The sequence below is a fragment of the Sus scrofa genome, chromosome 1, assembly GCF_054392235.1.
Source record: "Sus scrofa isolate SSC_HxYL_T2T_F1_AM1 chromosome 1, Sscrofa_HxYL_maternal_Yorkshire_Landrace_v2.0, whole genome shotgun sequence".
Classification (NCBI taxonomy): Eukaryota; Metazoa; Chordata; class Mammalia; order Artiodactyla; family Suidae; genus Sus; species Sus scrofa.
The window spans coordinates 206,884,372-206,902,549 of record NC_139383.1 but is presented as its reverse complement, the minus strand read 5'-3'; the positions used below and the strand labels follow the sequence as shown (position 1 = coordinate 206,902,549).

Here is an 18,178-nt window from a genome sequence, read left to right as displayed (position 1 = left end):
AATAAACAACGTGTATTAAGTAAGACATAAAGAGAAATATACCTGAAACAAGGTTATGTATTAGTCTATTGATAAAAATATTGTAATCAGAGGCTCAGAGCAACCTAACCCTGTATTTCCTCTAGGAGTTTAGTATTTGATAACTCTTTGTTTACAGTAACTTTACAGAATATAACTACCATGAATAATAAGAACTGACTGTATATGTAATTATAAAGTTTTCCTCAAATATATAATGTTTCATTACCGCTTTTTCCTCCACATAACTGTATATATGTCATGCTCATATTAAAAATAATGGGTCTTTATCTCCTAATATATATTATATTATTAAGTAAGAAAAAAGAACTATGTGTGTTCTTGTATGTTTGTGAACATGCAGACAAATGTGACTAATATACATCAGGTTATGTTGGTTATCTGGGGTCTGAGTAATTTTCTAAAATTTATCTTTGTACTGTCTAATTGGTTGCAGTGAAAACATGTTTCTGGTGTTGATCCTTTTGTAAAACATGATTTTTAATGTTTGCATTTCCTTTCATGAAAGGAATAAGATTTGGGGTTTTTTGTTTGTTTGTTTGTTTGTTTTTGCCTTATAGGCCCACACCCATGGCATATGGTAGTTCCCAGGCTAGGGATCAAATCAGAGCCATAGCTGCTGGCCTGTGTCAGAGCCACAGCAATGCCAGATCTCAGCTGCACCTTTGACCTACACCACAGCTCATGGCAACACCAGATCCTTAACCCACTGAGCAGGGCCAGGGATCAAACACCCACATATTCCTGGATACAATCAGATTCGTTACCGCTGAGCCGCAACGGAATCTCTAGGAATAAGGTTTTGACTAATTATGGTCTTGAATTTTCCTGCATTTTAGATAGTCAGCGTCTACAGTTGGATCTGCAGAAAATGGAGCTTCTGGAAAGTAAAATGACTGAAGAACAACAATCTCTAAAAAGCAAAATTAAGCAAATGATAAGTGATCTGGAGACATATAATGATTTGCCATCTTTAAAATCAGCAGGTGAAGAAAAGAAAAAGGTAAATGGTAACCGTCTTATGAAATTTGTTTCTTGATTAAATTTAATAATACAAGTTTAAATTAGTTTAAGTTGTTTGATTTTTAAGCTAAGAAAAAATAAAAATGTTTATATATACAGTAGGAATTCAGAGTTTCAAACAAAATACAAAAACTGAAAAGCAAAGGATAGAGTACTTCAACAAATAAAATTTTGTTAGATGCAAATTTGATTATGATATTTTCTTACTTAAGACTTATCAGTGGCTCTTTGTTGCCATTTACATTAACTTAAAGTAAATTTGGTGGAGTATGAACACATATGGCAGTCCTAGTTATTATTGATATAGTTAATACTAATTTATAGTTAAAAGGATATTTTTATAAGCAAGTTTCAGAGTATAGCCTTGGTAGAATTTTATCACAATAGTATTGAAATTATTTAAGTCAAATGCAGTTTATATTGGTTTACTAGATACTTGCAACAAGCCTATTATTTACTTCCGTTTGGATCTATCTAGAAATTACATCAGGAAAGAACAGTATTATCAACCCGCAGAAATGCCTTTAAAAAAATAATGGAGAAACTAAATGTAGAATATGAGACGCTAAAAACACAATTACAAGAAAATGAGACACATTCTCAGGTAAAAAGAAAAAAAAAGACTGATATTCATTTCTATTTTCAAGTTATCTCTCCTATTCTTTTACTCCTTTTCTGCCTTCTATAAGCCCTTAGCAAAGTCCAACTCTATGCTAGGCACTGTTCTGGGCATAGTCATTAGCAGTAGCTTTTAAAACCCTTCATTTTTTTTTTTTTTTTTTTTTTTTTTTTTTGTCTTTTTGCCTTTTCTAGGGCCGCTTCCCATGGCATATGGAGGTGAAAAGTAAAGTGTTTCTAAAGCAGAAACTTTGCTAAGACATAAATGCCACAAATGAAAGTAAGCCATAATGACTAATATCCCACCACTCAGAAGAGATAATTCTTTCTTTATGTTCATAGATACTTGTAGTCTATATGTATAAGTTATAGGTATACTCACTTTATACATATACATAAGTACACATTTATTTCTGTGTATTTATCAACATGGTCCCATATTGTACCTCTTTTTGGAAACTTGTTTTTCATCATTAGCTATACACTGTGAGTACTTTCCCTTGTCAGTAGCTTTTTAAAAAATATAACTTTATATAATATTTGACTATATGGATATAGCATATTTTATTGAACCAATTCCAAATTGTTGGACATTTAGATTATTTCTCATTTTAAAACTGTGCAAATAATGTTATAAAGCATGGTCTTACTCTTGAACTTCTTTATTTACATCTCTGATTATTTACATAGGATGTACAAATAAGCAAGCCCCTTTTCCTATCACTCATCCTGTTGATAATTACCTAAACAAGGTCTGAGATCTTCAGCATGTGTATCATATACAAAATCAGTAATCATGGTCTGATAAAGATTGGTCATTCTGACATATAATTATTAGCAATTAGTCTGTATTAGCAATTTGCAACTATATTAACACTAAGTGCGTTAAAATTTTTTCTTCCTTTTCTTTATGTGGTGATATGACTGTTACAGACAGCCATCATTAACATTTTGGTATACTATCCTTATGAACTTTTTTCTTTTGCATTTATACACCCTTATTAATTATATTATTTTTACAAATGATGATATCATTCAATGCATATAGTCTTTAAGCATTTTCTTGCTTAAATGTTTTCAGGCGTTTTTTTGGATGATATTTTTATGACATCAGCCATTTCAATATATGCATGTGCCATTTTTTTTTAAAAAAGATAAACCTTACATTCTTCTTGAAAGGTGTAGACTTTCATCAGCATTTGCCACAAGTGCTAAAAGCTTAGACGTCACTAATTTATAGAATTCAAATTTATTAGTCAGTTACTCTGTCTCTACTTCATAATATACAAGACTAGAGGTAGACTTGAAAGTAGCAAAATTATCATAGTCTATTTATAGCGGGGGTGGATACTGGAGAAGAAACCTAAGAAAAAATTTATGAGACCATTGTCTTATAGTACATAGGAAAAAATATTGATATTTTATATGGATTATTGCCCCTCCTCTTCCACTGAATAGATGATTTAAAGAGGAAAAGATTTGACAAAAACAATTCTTAGAGCCAGTCAGTGGCTACCTTGTTTATTTCCACATTAAGTGCTAATCTTATTCTTAACCCCATACACAGGAATTTGTAATGTAAACCACACTTTATAATGCTTCTCTGTATTATTTGTTGCCTTTTGTGAATCCCAACTACTTGATTCAAATCCTGGTCTCCCTATATTTTGCAGTTATTTTCTCAAAAACTTGGCTTTTGACATCTATAAATAATTTTACATAATAGACCTTTTTTGAGTTGTTATTTATTTGAAATCATTTAAACATATTTATATTGGACAAATTGTAAAATTCCTAGAAGAAAACATAGGGGAAAAGCTCCTTGACATTAGTCTTGGCAGTGAGTTGCTTATTGTAACACCAGAAGCACAAGGAGCAGAGACAAAAGTAAACAAGTGGGTCCATATCAAACTAAAAAGTTTCTACACAGCAATGAAAGAATCAACAAAACAAAAAGCAACGTACGGATGGGTGAAAATATTTGCAAATTATATATCTTATAAGGGGTTAATATCCAAAATACATAAAGAACTCATTATAGAGTTCTAAAATAAGCTGTAAGAAAACAACAGATGTGTACTTCATAACATCCTTAGACGTTTAAAGGCAAGTCACTGAAATAAATGTACAATATAGATGGAATTTGACCATCTGACATAGTGTTACTTTTATAGCATTATTCATGTAGCACTTAAGAGGTCTGCTGAATTATAAGAAGGCCACCTCTTTGTATGAAACAAAGAGGAAAAATTTGGCACTTGACTTTGCAAAAGGTTATTAGAGATTTATTGTCAAAAAGTGCTGACTGCTTCCTTAACTTCATCTTAACTTGAAGGTTCTATCAGGGGAAGCTAGATCTGATTTGGTAGCGTTAACTCACAGCAAGCACATACAGTTCACATAATTAATTAGTTATGATTCATCCTAATATCTAGATTTATTTCTTTGGAGGAAACAATGGGATGGATGCTACATTAAGACTGAACTTATGCTCTGAAAATAATTTTAACATGAGAATAGAAAGAAATGGTATTAATAATGCTGCTTCAATTATCAGATTTTTAAAATGATGATTACTTCTTGGAAATGTTCAGGCAGAACATTATTTTACTGTTTCATTTTTCAGACTTTCCTTTGCTTAGGAAGAAAATCTATGTGCATCTTAAAAAAGAAAGACCGTAACCCAGAGTTACAAGGTTAATTAAATCAGAAAAACAATTTAATTCTATAACAGTAAAATTGTCTTTGGAGGAAGCAACCATCAATATAATATCCACATTAGCTTCCTGTTGATGCAGAAATTATTGTAACAGTGCCAGCTTTTTACCAGCCCTCTTATAATCTTCACACTGCAGCTCTGCTCTTATCACAGCTTGTGGAATTAGACAGGAAATTTAGCCCTGGAAATAAGGAAGTTTCTCCTATATAGCTGAACCTTTGAAAGTGTTAGAATATATAGCACATTTGTGGCATTAGACCTTCAGATTTCAAGGAAAGAGTCCCATCACGTCCCATTCTTCTTTTGTAAATTCTTTTAGGAGGAGGAAAAACCATAAATTGTCTTTCAGTTGGCATGTTCATTGGTATAATAAATATTTTAAACGTTTTCCAATTAAACAGAGTAAACCTGTTGTCGAATTTAGCATTGAATTTATTATTGTATTTACTGTTGTTTAATCTTTTCTAAATTTCTTTTTTATCTATTATGACTATCTCAATAAAATGCTGGGATTGAAAGGATTTAAAATTATGTGTTTTTTATCCTCTTAAAGAGGTATATAATTATTCTGAATTTGGGCACTAGTTAACATTATTCTTTTGTGTTTTTAGCTTACAAATTTGGAGAGGAAGTGGCAACACCATGAGCAAAATAATTTTGTCATGAAAGAATGTATCCTTTAAAAAACTGCAATTGAACTTGACTGAATGATTTTTTTTCTCAGAACTTCTTTAAAGACTGAAATAAAATTCAGCATCAAATACCTAATTTGTACAAAACACTGGCTAACCTATATGGGAAATAAATGAATAAGACTTAGTTTCCATTCTACAATAGGGAATGTGTGTGTGTGTGTGTGAACCAGAGTAACTAATAGAAGGCAGACTATAAGAAGCCATAGTGCAGCATAGTCACTAAGTGCACAGGTTTTAGAGTCATGAGGTCTAATTTTAAATATTGACTCTAGGGTGTTTTCTTGTGGTGCAACAGGTTAAGGATCCAGTATTGTCATTGCTATGGCTTGGGTCACTGAATGGGTTCAATCCCTGGCCTGGGAACTTCCATATATTGCAAGCATAGCCAAAAAAAATAATTGACTCTACTACTTATAAGTAAGTTGTTGAAACTTCAACTTCAATTTTATCGTCTCAGGTACAGTTAATATTTCCCTTCTGCAGAGTTGTTGGGAGAATTATATGTAGCCATGTATATGTATATGCATATATATATGTATGTATGTATAATTATTGTTATTAAGAAGCTGTACCTTGGATATCTGGGCAGTAAAGGGAAAGAAAAACCATGTAGTGTCAGGAGAAGTTTGACCTTTGTCATCTGTATTTCAGCCAATTCAAATTCATCTACTAATATTGTACTGATGACCCATCTTATTTCTACCAAGATGGCATTTATATCCAATCTTCTTGTTTATCTTTTTGTGTGATCATAGAAGGAAGCAACTGCTGAGGACAAGTGTTGTGGAGTTGTAGAAAACATTTCCTCAAAAATTGTTTCCTACTCCTTTCTTTGACCTATTCAAGGACATATTTGCTTGGAGAACTAGATCCTGACTCAGTGGTTGCATAGGTTCTCCTCTAGGATACTACTGAGTGTCAGCTCAGAGCATCATGGACCCCAGCTTACCTCCAGATGAGATGCATTAAGGGCTCTATTCCCAGTGGTTGTGCAACTTATTTTAAAAGCAAAAGGCTCCTCTTCACAGTATACTAAAGTCCACAGCTCTGGTTTTATGTAGCATAAAACAGGTGATTTTGAAACGGAGTGAAATCTAGTGGCCTGCCTGAAATTCCTCATGATACTCTAAAGGACATAGTTCTTCTGAATATTGAATTGTTCTATAACCAGATTAAGATTTAGATGATAACATATTAACTATAAAAAAGATTTTATACTGTAGGTGAACTTTTTTGAAATGAGTTTTGGCAGGCCTTTTAGGTTTCAGTTGATGCTTAATCTGTTAAAATATTGTTTTATTAAACTATTCTAGTTGTGCTTTTTCTATGCCATCTTCAGTTTTCAATAAGAAAAACAATAGTACAGTTTGGTTCCTTTCTGAGTCACAAAATTAGATTAGTATTTGTTTTGACAGTGTTTCCCCTTAACTCATGTAATTAGTTATAGCAACCAAGAGTCAAGAGAGTGATTACCAGCCAATTATGAAAAATGTGACAAAGCAGATTGCAGAGTATAATAAAACCATCGTGGATGCTCTACATAGCATGAACAGAAACTGAGTCTTAACCAACTGCAAGTTTCTATAGAAATATCCTCTTGTTGCTAAACTTTGTACACGCCAACTGAAAAAAAAAAAAAAAATAGCTTACCCTTGAAGAGTTCTACGTAAAATTTTAGAATGCTATAATTTTGTGGCCTCTTTGAAGAGTGATGTTTTAAGTAGTATAGTAGTTTAATAAATAATTTATGTATAAAATGTCATCTCCTTTTATATTTGTATTTTATTCGTGTGAGTGATTAAAAAAAGTCTCAAAGAACCAGGAGATAAACTAAAAGTGGTCATTGTTATTCATTTAGTTGGTATAATCCATCTGTGACAACAAATGAGGTCATCTTTTCATGTGTCAACTTTAGGAGGTATGCATGTCTTAGGCATGGAGCACTTGTATTTAGCACTTGTATCAACCTTGCTAGTTTTTACTTCTAGAAAAAGATAGATAGTAACAATAGAACAGAGATATTTTGTTTGGGGCATAGAAAGTCACAGGTAGAAGTACAACATATTTTTTATATATCAGTTATTCTTAAAGATTTGGGATTAAAATTCTTAATCTTTGCATTTTTAAAATACTTTCTCTCATGTATATGTTATGAAAAACATGAAGTTTAAAAGAATACTGTACTTATGATGGACTCTTTTGGACTATGACTGCAGCTGTTCGTTTCCACCTTGGAATATGCATTCACTCTTTTGTACCATAGGAGGACTTAAGTAGATTAATTTGTAAGCATTGCCAGAACAATTGAAAGGAAAAGGTAAAGAGGTAAAACTGTGTGATATAAATCTGGGAGACATGGTAACTAAAAATGTATCCTCTCTTTTGGGGAGGAATGAGCACCATAAAGTATTCCTTGAAACTGTCATTTTATTGCTTTGATCTCATGTTCATGAAGTTACTCACTAATCCTGAAACACAAGCATATTAGTTTCTTTTTTTAAATTATTTTTTGAGATACAACTTATGTACAATAAAAGCACCCATGTGTGCTGCTTTCTTGAAATAAATATTCAATCACTAAAGTATTCAGCTTTAGTTGTGTGTGAGTTTAGGTAGAGGGGTGAGCTTTTCTGAGTTTAACTCTGGATTACTAGTATATGTAAAGATCCTAAGCAATGATGCATTAAATGTGTTCTCATAAAATATGTTCCTCAGATCCCGAGTCCTTGAGGTTATTAATAGATGTTATAAGGATTCATGTCAAAGAAATTTGAGAAACATCATTTGAAACAAAAATAAATTGTTTTCTTTCTGACTATTCAGGACCCTTAATATGCTGATTGCGATAAGTTCAAGAAAAATATGTGCTATTAATAATGGAGTTTTTTCAGAGTAGTGAGATTGTGGGTCTTTTTATCTTCACTGGAATTTCTGATACTTTCTCAAAATTATCTCTGATATGCATATAACACTTAGAAAAAAATTCAAGGTCCTATATACAGTCGGTACTTTAACTTGTAGAAAGGACATATGAGAGTTGAGACAACTCTGTAGTCTTTGAACTAGAACTGAACCAGTACTTAACCAGAAAGTAGGAGGAAAACTGCCTATCCATTAACTATGTGTGTTTGTGTTATAACAGTGTGAAGTTTGGCAGAAAAGAAAAAAAAATTTTCTTGAAAAAGCAAGGATCCCAACTTCCATTCTGAATTACTCATATATGATATTTGGGGAACATAATTGAGTAGGATTTATTTAAACTAAAATGTGTTATCTGAGGGAAATTCTTACTAATGTCTCTTCCTTCCTCTCAGGGCTTTTCAAAAAATCTAACAAGAATATTCTCTCAGCTAGGATGGACCTGGAGGCTACTCTCTGTGTGAACTGGCTCTTCCTCAGTCAGTCGCATTGCTCAGTGAGTTTCATTCCCGTTGTAATAACACCTTGTAAGTCATATGGAAAGAAGTTGCAGGCTGAACAAACATGCTGAGTAGTTTTACTAATGAAGATCAACATGGGAAAGTTAATAAGTCTTTGTTTTTCCCATTCTTATCTTTATCAATAAATAAATGTGAGTTCTTGATAATTTTATTCACTAACAACAGTCTCTGATTTGGACCATATTCTGGTTTATTGTTAAAGTGTAAAATTTAGGCAAAGTGAGAATTCAAGCATGGAGTAATGCCATTCTCACTAGAGATGACAGACCAGTTAAAAGGAGCTCTAGGGGTTCTTGCTTTCCCTCTGCCTAATTTCTGTATAGCTCTTTCCTTTAGCTGTATGGTTCTAACATAAAAACCTTAATAAATTAGAATTTTTAGGCTTAAAGTAAGAAGAAATCAAAGTGGACTACTAGAGAATTGTGGTGATCTATTTTAAAATTATCTTTCATTTTCGTGTATCTTTTTAAATAAAAGCAGGTTGTATCTTTAAACTGCAGATGCACAGTTTGAGATCTGAGATTGAACATCTTTAAAAAAGACAATTTTTAATACAAAGGTAGAACATTTAGGAAAGACAGATAAACAAAATGGAGAAAATAAATTACTTGTAATCATACCAGTCCCTTTAATTGTGCGTCTCTATGTCTTGTCATGTGTATTTATAAATTTATGTATTTTTAATAAAATTAAGATCATATTATTCTTAAGATTAAGATCTTAATTTTGCTATTTATAGTTTTGTAAGCATGTGTTTGTATCCTTATATATTCCTATACAACAGCATGTTAAATTGCTACATTTTATTTTATTGTAGGAATACTTTCTAAACCCCATGTTACTGAGTAAAGTTTGTGGGGGGTAGGGTTAAATATAAACTTTGAATTAGGTAACTGAGTTTGAAGCACAGCTCCACTGCTAATGTCATATGTCCTTGGGAAGTTACTTAGTCTCTGAATTTAAGTTTCTTCATCAGTAAAATGAAATAATAGTGCTTAACTCATATGGGTCAGAGAATACAGAGTCCAAGGCTGTTGACACAAATGGTTCTCAGAAAGGTGGCATGATTAGCAGTATGCAAGAGTGCTTGTTTTCCTGCACTCTCACCATCACTGTTATTATCCAAGTGCACTACGTCGTTTAATTTTTTTAAGTAACCAAACTGCCCCCATTACTACAACTAGAATCTTTTTTGTGTTTTAATTAAGAAAAAACAATTCAGGATGTGTTTTCATAGTAAAAATAGGTATAAGATTTTTTTAGAATTCTATTAAAATTTCTTATTCATTGTAACTTTGTAATAACAAAAGCTTAATGCTTACTGCTTTTTTAAAAGATAAAAGGTTATAATTTGCTGCCTCAGCATCATCTTTCATAACATTTTGCAATGAATTGCTGCTCTGAAACCTGACTGTATAACTTTAAGGGACATAGGAATAACTCATCTATAAATAACCTAGTTGGTAACCAAGGCTGTTCTGCTTGGTCATTATATCCTCCTCCAAGACAGAAATGATTACACATAAGGAGAAGCTGTGTCATAGGAGGGAAAATAACACCCACTGGAGAGTCCAGTATAAAAGAGAATTTAGAGGAAGCATTAGTCAGAAGGATTTGAGTGGTCCTCCACCTAAAAGAGTCTTAGACACACTGGATAAGCCTTTCACAAAAAAAAAAAAAATATATATAAACTAAAATGACATTTTCAAGATTAACATCTGTTTTATTTCAGTATCTTTTTGTAAAACAGTATTCTTACCATGATAATAACATGGTAATACCATGGAAGAAAAGCTAACTTAATCAGTTAGAACTGTATTTGACATAGGCTCAAGAGAGAACTACTACTCACCAAACTGAAATATGTCATTTCTGTGTTGTTACTTTCAACAGATAAACACCCTATTAGAGGAAGTCCAGACTGACATGATACAGTCCATAAAGTCAACCTGAATTTTTTAATCAAAGTAAACTATAGTTCATTTTTAAAGGGCTCTCTCAATCTTTAATTAGCTTTTTGTTAAAATGAACTTTCCCTTAGTGTACTGGAGTGAGGGAGGGCCACCTTAGAGGTTAACTAGAACCACCCCATTCTCCCACCCCAGCCAAGGACAAAGCAAGGATCTTTTGTCTCAGGATTAGGGGAAATGGTTAAGAAGGAGAGGAAGAGAAAATTGCTTTTCCAGCCTCTCTAACTTCCCATGTAACCTGCAGAGAAAGGCAAGCATCCCTTGGGAGGAAATAACAAAAGTGCCAAACAGTAGATAGATGGATGAAGCCTAAATCCTTTCAGTGTACTAGAGCTCTTGCCTTCATAATGCCAAATAAACTCCATCCCTTGCTTATGGTGGTTATCAGAAGGCCAAATAAACATTTACTACCAATTAACCCTACCCTCCTAGGGGTCTCTAGCCTTGAAAAGGTATTCCTTAGCTCAGTTCATTTTCCTGCCAGAAGTATCAAAGTCAGAGAAGGGGGTCTGGTGAAGCTGTCAAAGTCCAGTTGCCTTGTTTCCTTTCTCCGTGGCACACAGGAGGTAGCCAGTTAGACCATAAACAGTATATATAATAGACCCTAAGAAACTGTTAATTGAAACAAGTGTCCAGTAATAAGAGATAAGCAATCTTCTTAAAAAAACCCACTCACCACTGTATTATCTCTAAGGTGTCCCCAACTCAGCCAAAAGAATAATAAAAGGCTTCTATAAAATAAACATTCAAAGTTTCTGTGATCCAGTATCTTTTTATTGCACAAAAATTGGATTTCCAATACAGGTTTTCCTTACTACATACTCTGATTTGTCAGAATTTTGATTCCTAAGATACTTTATAACCTCACCATCTGCCATCCTCCTCTCTAAACAATAATCTAAACAAGCCATATCTCTAAATTATCTTCTGAGTAAGTATTAGGGTATCACCTGATGAAAATAATTTTTAAAAGAGCATATAGAATTGGTTGTCTAAAATTCCATAGCAAGCTAATGCTTTGACCTTGTGTTGTCACAGCCTCAGAAACTGTAATGTAAACAGAAAGGACATTTTTTCTTTTCTTTTTTTACAGCTGCACCTGCGTCATATGGAAGTTCATGGGCTAAGGGTCACATCAGAGCTGCACCTGACAGCCTACACCACAGCCACAGCCACAGCCACAGCCACACCAGATCTGAGCCACATCTGTGACCTACACTGCAGCTTAAGACAGCAACACAGGATCCTTAACCCACTGGGCAAGACCAGGGACTCCATACTGGGTCAGATCTACCTGCAGTTCTTAGAGAGTCTCCTGGGAAAGCAGGGGGCAGGTAAAGCTTGCTATGGGGACAGGGCATTGGAGGAGGAGGTCCCAGGGAATACTTATTGATGTGAGCTCCCTGAAGGGTGCAGTTTTAGAAAAATCTGGTGCCACTCATCAGGGCTGAGAAGCCCTAGGCCAAACAAAAAAACAGGGTAGGAACACAGCCCCACCCATCATCAAACAGACTGCCTAAAGTCCTTGGAGTCACACAGCCTCCGCTGTTCATACCCAGAGAAAAAGCACCCCCACCCCCACCACCATAGGCACAAAAATCACCAGTGGGCAGGTACCAGTCCCCAGTCCCTCCCATCAGGAAGCCTGACACAAACCCCTGTATCAACTTCACCCATAAAGGGGCAGACACCACAAGCAAGAGAGGCTACATCCCTGTAGCCCGCAAAAAGGAAACCACACAAAAGAGCTGTACAAAATAAGAAACGGCAGAGAAATATGAGTGAGATGAAGGAAAAAGACAAAAGCCCAGAAGAACAGCTAAGTGAAGTGGAGATAAGCAACCTATATGAAAAGACTTTAGAGTAATGATCGTAAAAATAATCCAATATCTTGGGGGAAAAAAAACTGGAGGCAAAAGCAATAAATTACAAGAAACATTGAATAAAGAAATAGAAGAGTTAAAGATTAAACAAGCAGCAATGAAAAACACAATGGCCAAAATGAAAAAAATCACTAGAAGGAACAAATAGCAGAGTATAGGAGGCAGAAGAATGAATAAATTAATAGAAGACAGACTGATGGAAATCTCTGACATGGAACAGACTAAAGAAAAAAAAAAGAAGAAAGTCTAAGAGAATTCTTGAACAACTTTAAGTGCACCAACATGCATTTTAGGGGTGCCAGAAGAAGAAGAAAAAGAGAAAGGGCCAGAGGAAGTATTTGAAGAGATAATAATATTTCAGCTAAGTATTCCTAACATGGGAAAGGAATCAGTAACTCAAATCCAGGAGGCACAATATATACCACATAGAATAAATCCAAGGAGGACCTCCCCGAGACACATATTCATCAAACTGACCAAAATTAAAGACAAAGAGACAATATTGAAAACAGCTAGGGAAAAGAAACAACATTCAAGGGAACCCCGATAAGGTTATTGGCTGATTTTTTTTAGCAGAAACTCTTCAGGTAAGAAGGGAGTGGCATGATATACTTAAAGTGATGAAAAGAAAAAATTTCCACTGAAGATTACTCTACCCAGCAAGGCTTTGCATTCAGATTTGAAGGAGAAATCAAAAGCTTTACAGATGAGCAAACCTAAGGTAATTCAGTACCACTAAACCAGCTTTACAACAAATACTAAAGGAACTTCTCTTAGGTGGAAAAGAAAAGGCCACAACCAGAAAAAAAGAAAAGTGAAAATGACAAGGCTCACCAGTAAAGGCAAACATGTAGTGAAGAGTCCAAGGATAGACTTTCTGTTTCCTCCATTCTGTGGAGCTCTTTTCATCCAAAAAGATATATACACCCCAATGTTCATTAAAGCACTAGTCACAATAGCCAAGATATGGAAACAATCTACATGTCCATCAACAGATGAATGTATTAAGAAGATGCGGTACATATACACAATGTAATACTACTCTGCCATTAAAAAAATTTCATTTTTTTAATGAAATGCCATTTGCAGCAACATGGATGGAACTAGAGAGTCTCTTACTAAGTGAAGTAAGTGAGAAAAAAGACTAATACCATATGTTATAATTTATATTTAGAATCTAAAATATGGCACAAATGAACCTATCTACAGAACAGAAATGGACTTAGAGACATGGAGAACAGACTTGTAGTTGCCAAGGGGGAGAGGGAGGGGAAGTGATGGTGTGTTTGGGGTGAGTAGATATAAACTATTACATTTAGAATGGATATGCAATGAGGTCCTACTGTGTAGACTTGTGATAGAACATGATGGATGATAATATGAGAAAAATAATGTGTGTGTGTATATATATATGTATATATATGTATGACTGGATCACTTTGCTATGCAGCAGAAATTGACAGAACATTGCAAATCAACTATAATTTAAATTTTTTTAACGGATTAAATACCTAAGCATAAGACTGGATATTATAAAACTCTGAGAGGAAAACATAGAACATACTCAGACATAAACTGCAGCAATATCTTTTTAGATCCACCTCCTAAAGTGAATAAAAACAAATATAGAGAAAATACAAACAAAAAATGGGACCTAATCAAACTTAAAAGTTTTTGCACAGCAAAGGAAACAATCAACAAAACAAAAAGACAACACTCAGAACGGGATAAAATATTTGCAAACAACTAACAAAGGATTAATCTCCGAAATATATAAACAACTCATGCAATTCAATATATATAAAAAAAAAAAACCCAAACAACCCAATCAAAAAATGGGAGGAAGATCTAAACAGACATCTCTCCAAAGATGACCAACAAATGTCCAAAAAGTACATGAAAAGATACTCAACATTGCTAAGTATTAGAAAAATGCAAATCAAAACTATGAGGTACCACCTTATCCCAGCCAGAATGGCCATCATTGAAAAGTCTACAAACAATAAATGCTAGCGAGGGTGTGGAGAAAAGAGAACGCTCTTACACTCTTGGTGGAAATGTGAGCTGGTGTAACCATTATGGAAAACAGTATGGAGGTTCCTCAAAAAACTAAAAATAGAATTCCAATATGATCCAGCAATCCCACCCCTGGGCATCTATTCAGAGAAAACCATGATTTGAAAAAATACTTGCACCCTAGTATTCATTGCAGCACTATTTACAATAGCCAAGACATGGAAGCAACCTAAATGTCCATTGACAGAGGAATGGATAAAGATGTGGTACGTATACACAGTGGATTATTACTCATCCATAAAAAATGAAATAATGCCATTTGCAGCAACATGGATGCACCTAGAGATTATCATACTATGTGAAGTAAATTAGACAGTGAAAGACAAACATCATATGATATCACTTATATGTGGAATCTAAAAGTATACAAATGAACTTATTTGCAGAACAGAAACAAATTCACAGACTTTGAAAACAAACTTATGGTTACCAAAGGGGACAGGTGAGCAAGAGGCAGCCCAGACCATCTTTTGCCCTAGCTATAGCAGAGGGCTAGTTGAGAAAAAGGCAAGGGTTGCTTTCTGGAACAAACTCGCCTTAGTGCTGCTGTTGGTTCCCCAAGTAGAGTTTTCCTTTCAAGAATGCAGCTGGTGGTAGGAATACACTGGGAGTTTGGGTTTTGACTCATGAACACTGAGGTATATGGAATCACTGGCCAACAGGGACCTGCTTTACAGCACAGAGAACTCTACCCAATATTCTGGGATAATCCATCTGGGAAAAGAATCTGAAAAAGAATGAGTGTGTATACATATATAACTGAATCACTTTATTGTGCAGCAGAAATTAACACATTGTAAATCAACTCTACCTCAATAAAACTTTTAAAAATGGGAAAAAAAGACTAGATTACCTAACACCTTGATCTTTTTTTTCCAAACACTGTTTCTTCTCCTCCGCTGAAATTGTGTTTGTTAACATATGATATTTTAATTACCAAAATTAGTGGACTTTTAGGTTTTGTTCCAGTAAAATCTCTTTTTAATTTCTATTTAGACCCAGTAGGGTTTAAAATTATTTCTCTCTTGAAACCATTTCTTCCCTTGCATTTTGTGACATCAACTTCACTTAATTCCTCTAACTTTTTGTCCACTCTTCATCCTTTTCTCTAGGCATCTTTTTTTCTGCTTCTATAAGAGGCTTAGAGAATTTTAGCTTGCCAAATTAAATTCTATCTTCTTGGCTATTTGAATCATCTCAAAGATGTGTCAGCCTGATTTCATATTTTGATAACGATTTTGTGATTAAGATAATGAAAATTGGATCATGACTACTTATTTCCCACAGGCTTTTAAAGTGTCACTAGATGTAGATAATTTTCAGTAAAAACTAACATCAGTTCAGTTTAAGCCTCATCTAAAGGTGTAAAAAGCCATAGTAGCAGCAATCAAAACAATTTAAAAACCTCATTATTAAACGTTCCATGAATGCTGGTGGTGTTATTATAAAGTACATGAGTCATTTGAGCATCTTGTCCTCGTCCAGGTGGTAGGAAGAACTTCTCATTTCTACTAAACTATGAGGTCTTTTACCAGGCTTTGGGCTCCCTCCAGACAGGTTTGATGTCTTAGTCATCAGTGTCCTCTCTGCTGAGCAGACCACTTGGCACATAAGCTCACCGCGAATGCTTGTTGAATTGAATTTGTTTGGGTGGGATAAACTAAGCCAATATTGAAAAGGCATTGAGGCTGTTTTGGAAAGCTGCTTGAAAATTTCTTAAAAAGTTAAACATAGGAGTTCCATTGTCATTCAGCAGGTTAAGGATCAGCATTGTCACCACTTTGGCTCTGGTTGCAGTTGTAGTGTGGGTTCGATCCCTGGCCCAGGAACTTCTGCTTGCCATGGTATGGCAAAAAAAATTTAAATATAGAGTTACCATGTGTCCTAACAATTCCTCTCATAGGTGTGTATCTGGGAGAGTTGAAAACATATATTCATACAAAACTTGTACACAAATGTTTTATAGCAGCAGTATTCATAATAGCCTAAAAGTGGATACAACCCAAATATTCATCAGCTGATAAATGGATAAATAAAATATGGTATATAAATATACACAATGGAACAGTGCCATAAAAAGAAGTGAAGTACTAATATACCCTACAATATGGATAAACCTTGAAAACTTGCTGAATGAAAGACGCCATTCAGGAGTTCCTGTCATGGCTCAGTAGTTAATGAACCTGACTAGTATCCATGAGGACTCCAGTTCTATCCCTGGTTTCCCTCAGTGGGTTAAGGATCTGGCATTGCTGTGAGTTGTGGTATAGGTTGCAGATGTGGCTTGAATCCCATGTTGCTGTGGCTGTGGTGTAGGCTGGCAGCTGCAGCTCAGATTCAGCCCCTAGCCTGGGAACTTCCATCTGCCACGGGTGGGGCCCTAAAAGGACAAAAGACCAAAAAAAAAAAAAAGGAAGAAGAAGAAGAAGCCATTCACAAGAGGCTACATATTGTATGATTCTATTTATTTATTTATTTATTGGCCACATCTGCAGCATATGAATGTTCATGGGCCAGGGATTGAATCAGAGCCACAGCTGTGACCTATGCGGCAATGCAAAATCTTTAACTTACTGCAGCTACAGCAGGAACTCCTGTACAGTCATACTTATATGAAATATTCAGAATATACAAGTCCATAGAGACAGAAAGTAGTTCAGTGGTTGCCTAGGGGTGGGAAGGGAGAGAATTGAGGGTGTGGTAACTAAATGTACAGCGTTTATTTGGGGCTGATAAAAATATTCTAAAATTAATTGAAGGGATGTTTACACAACTGTAGACATTATAAAGAATCATATAATTGTACACTTTATATGGATTTTATGATATATGAATTACATCTCACTTAAAAAAAGAACACTAATAAAAGGGAACCATATAAATCTAGACTAAGAGGTTTTGGTTGATGTGGAAGTGACTCAATAAAATTACTCATTATTTTTTTAAAAAGGAGGGGGCATAGGAGTTGTGGGACACAGTTACTCAAGAGTCCTTTCAACATTCTCCTGGATTCTGCAGAGAAGCAGAAATGTCAAAAATTCCATTCTTCCATAGCACCACTATTGTAATCCAAGAGCAGTTTTTTGAAGCTTATTCAAAGACAGGCCAGGTTTCTGTGCCTCTGGGGATATTTTGATGATAGATAGATAGATAGACAGATAGATGATAGATGGATAGATAGATAGATAGATAATGGAGAGAGAGAGAGAGAGAGAGATATGGAAAATAGATGGTTACACTTATACCTTCGGGGGGAAAAAAATACAAAACTTGCCCTTCTGTGAATATCATTCAAGAAGAGCTTTTTTGTGGAGTATTGGAATTGGTGAAAAATTTGATAGCTATTATAATACTTTTTGATAACCACAGCAATTTATTCTGTCTTCAGTTATACTGTGGTTGAAGGACTATCTGTTGAGATTTATCATTTAGGCTTCCATTTGCTACCTTTTTTCTTAGGGTCAGTAATTTGATTATTGGGAGGCAGGATTTTTTTTTTTTTTTAAATAAAATGACCGCTGCTTCCCTAAGAACGTATACCCAAAACAGTAAAAGTGAAGACATTATAACTGAGTCTGGTAGATACTCAGAGCACCTGTACAGCCAGTACAATTTTCAGTCATTTTAACCTCTGTGGAGATGCATTTGGAAAATGAGGGACAAACCTATCTTCAAACCTATCTTCCAGAGAGAGCTAGTGATTAAATGGATGGTG

General features: G+C 34.5%; 1 protein-coding gene and 1 non-coding gene across 7 annotated transcripts in view; one reads left to right on the top strand and one right to left on the bottom strand.

Moving 5' to 3' along the window:
* IFT74 (intraflagellar transport 74) overlaps window positions 1-6,851 on the top strand; it is a 94,798-nt gene extending 87,947 nt beyond the window's left edge. For 5 of the 6 annotated variants that reach the window (XR_014820543.1, XM_005654488.4, XM_084983319.1 and 2 more), the window contains 4 exons: window positions 879-1,042; window positions 1,541-1,666; window positions 5,011-5,071; window positions 6,536-6,851. Coding sequence is in view for 5 of the 6 variants with exons in the window: in XM_005654488.4 (XP_005654545.1) it covers window positions 879-1,042; window positions 1,541-1,666; window positions 5,011-5,071; window positions 6,536-6,654 (470 nt within the window). In the remaining variant the exon portion in view is untranslated. The remainder of the gene's footprint in view (window positions 1-878; window positions 1,043-1,540; window positions 1,667-5,010; window positions 5,072-6,535) is intronic. The other variant, XM_013986009.3, reaches the window with a different exon arrangement.
* A 4,515-nt stretch (window positions 6,852-11,366) lies between these two features.
* On the bottom strand, window positions 11,367-11,463 carry MIR9832 (microRNA mir-9832). Its single transcript, NR_128519.1, has one exon. It is a non-coding gene; the product is annotated as a microRNA mir-9832 (primary transcript).
* Window positions 11,464-18,178: the final 6,715 nt, after the last annotated feature.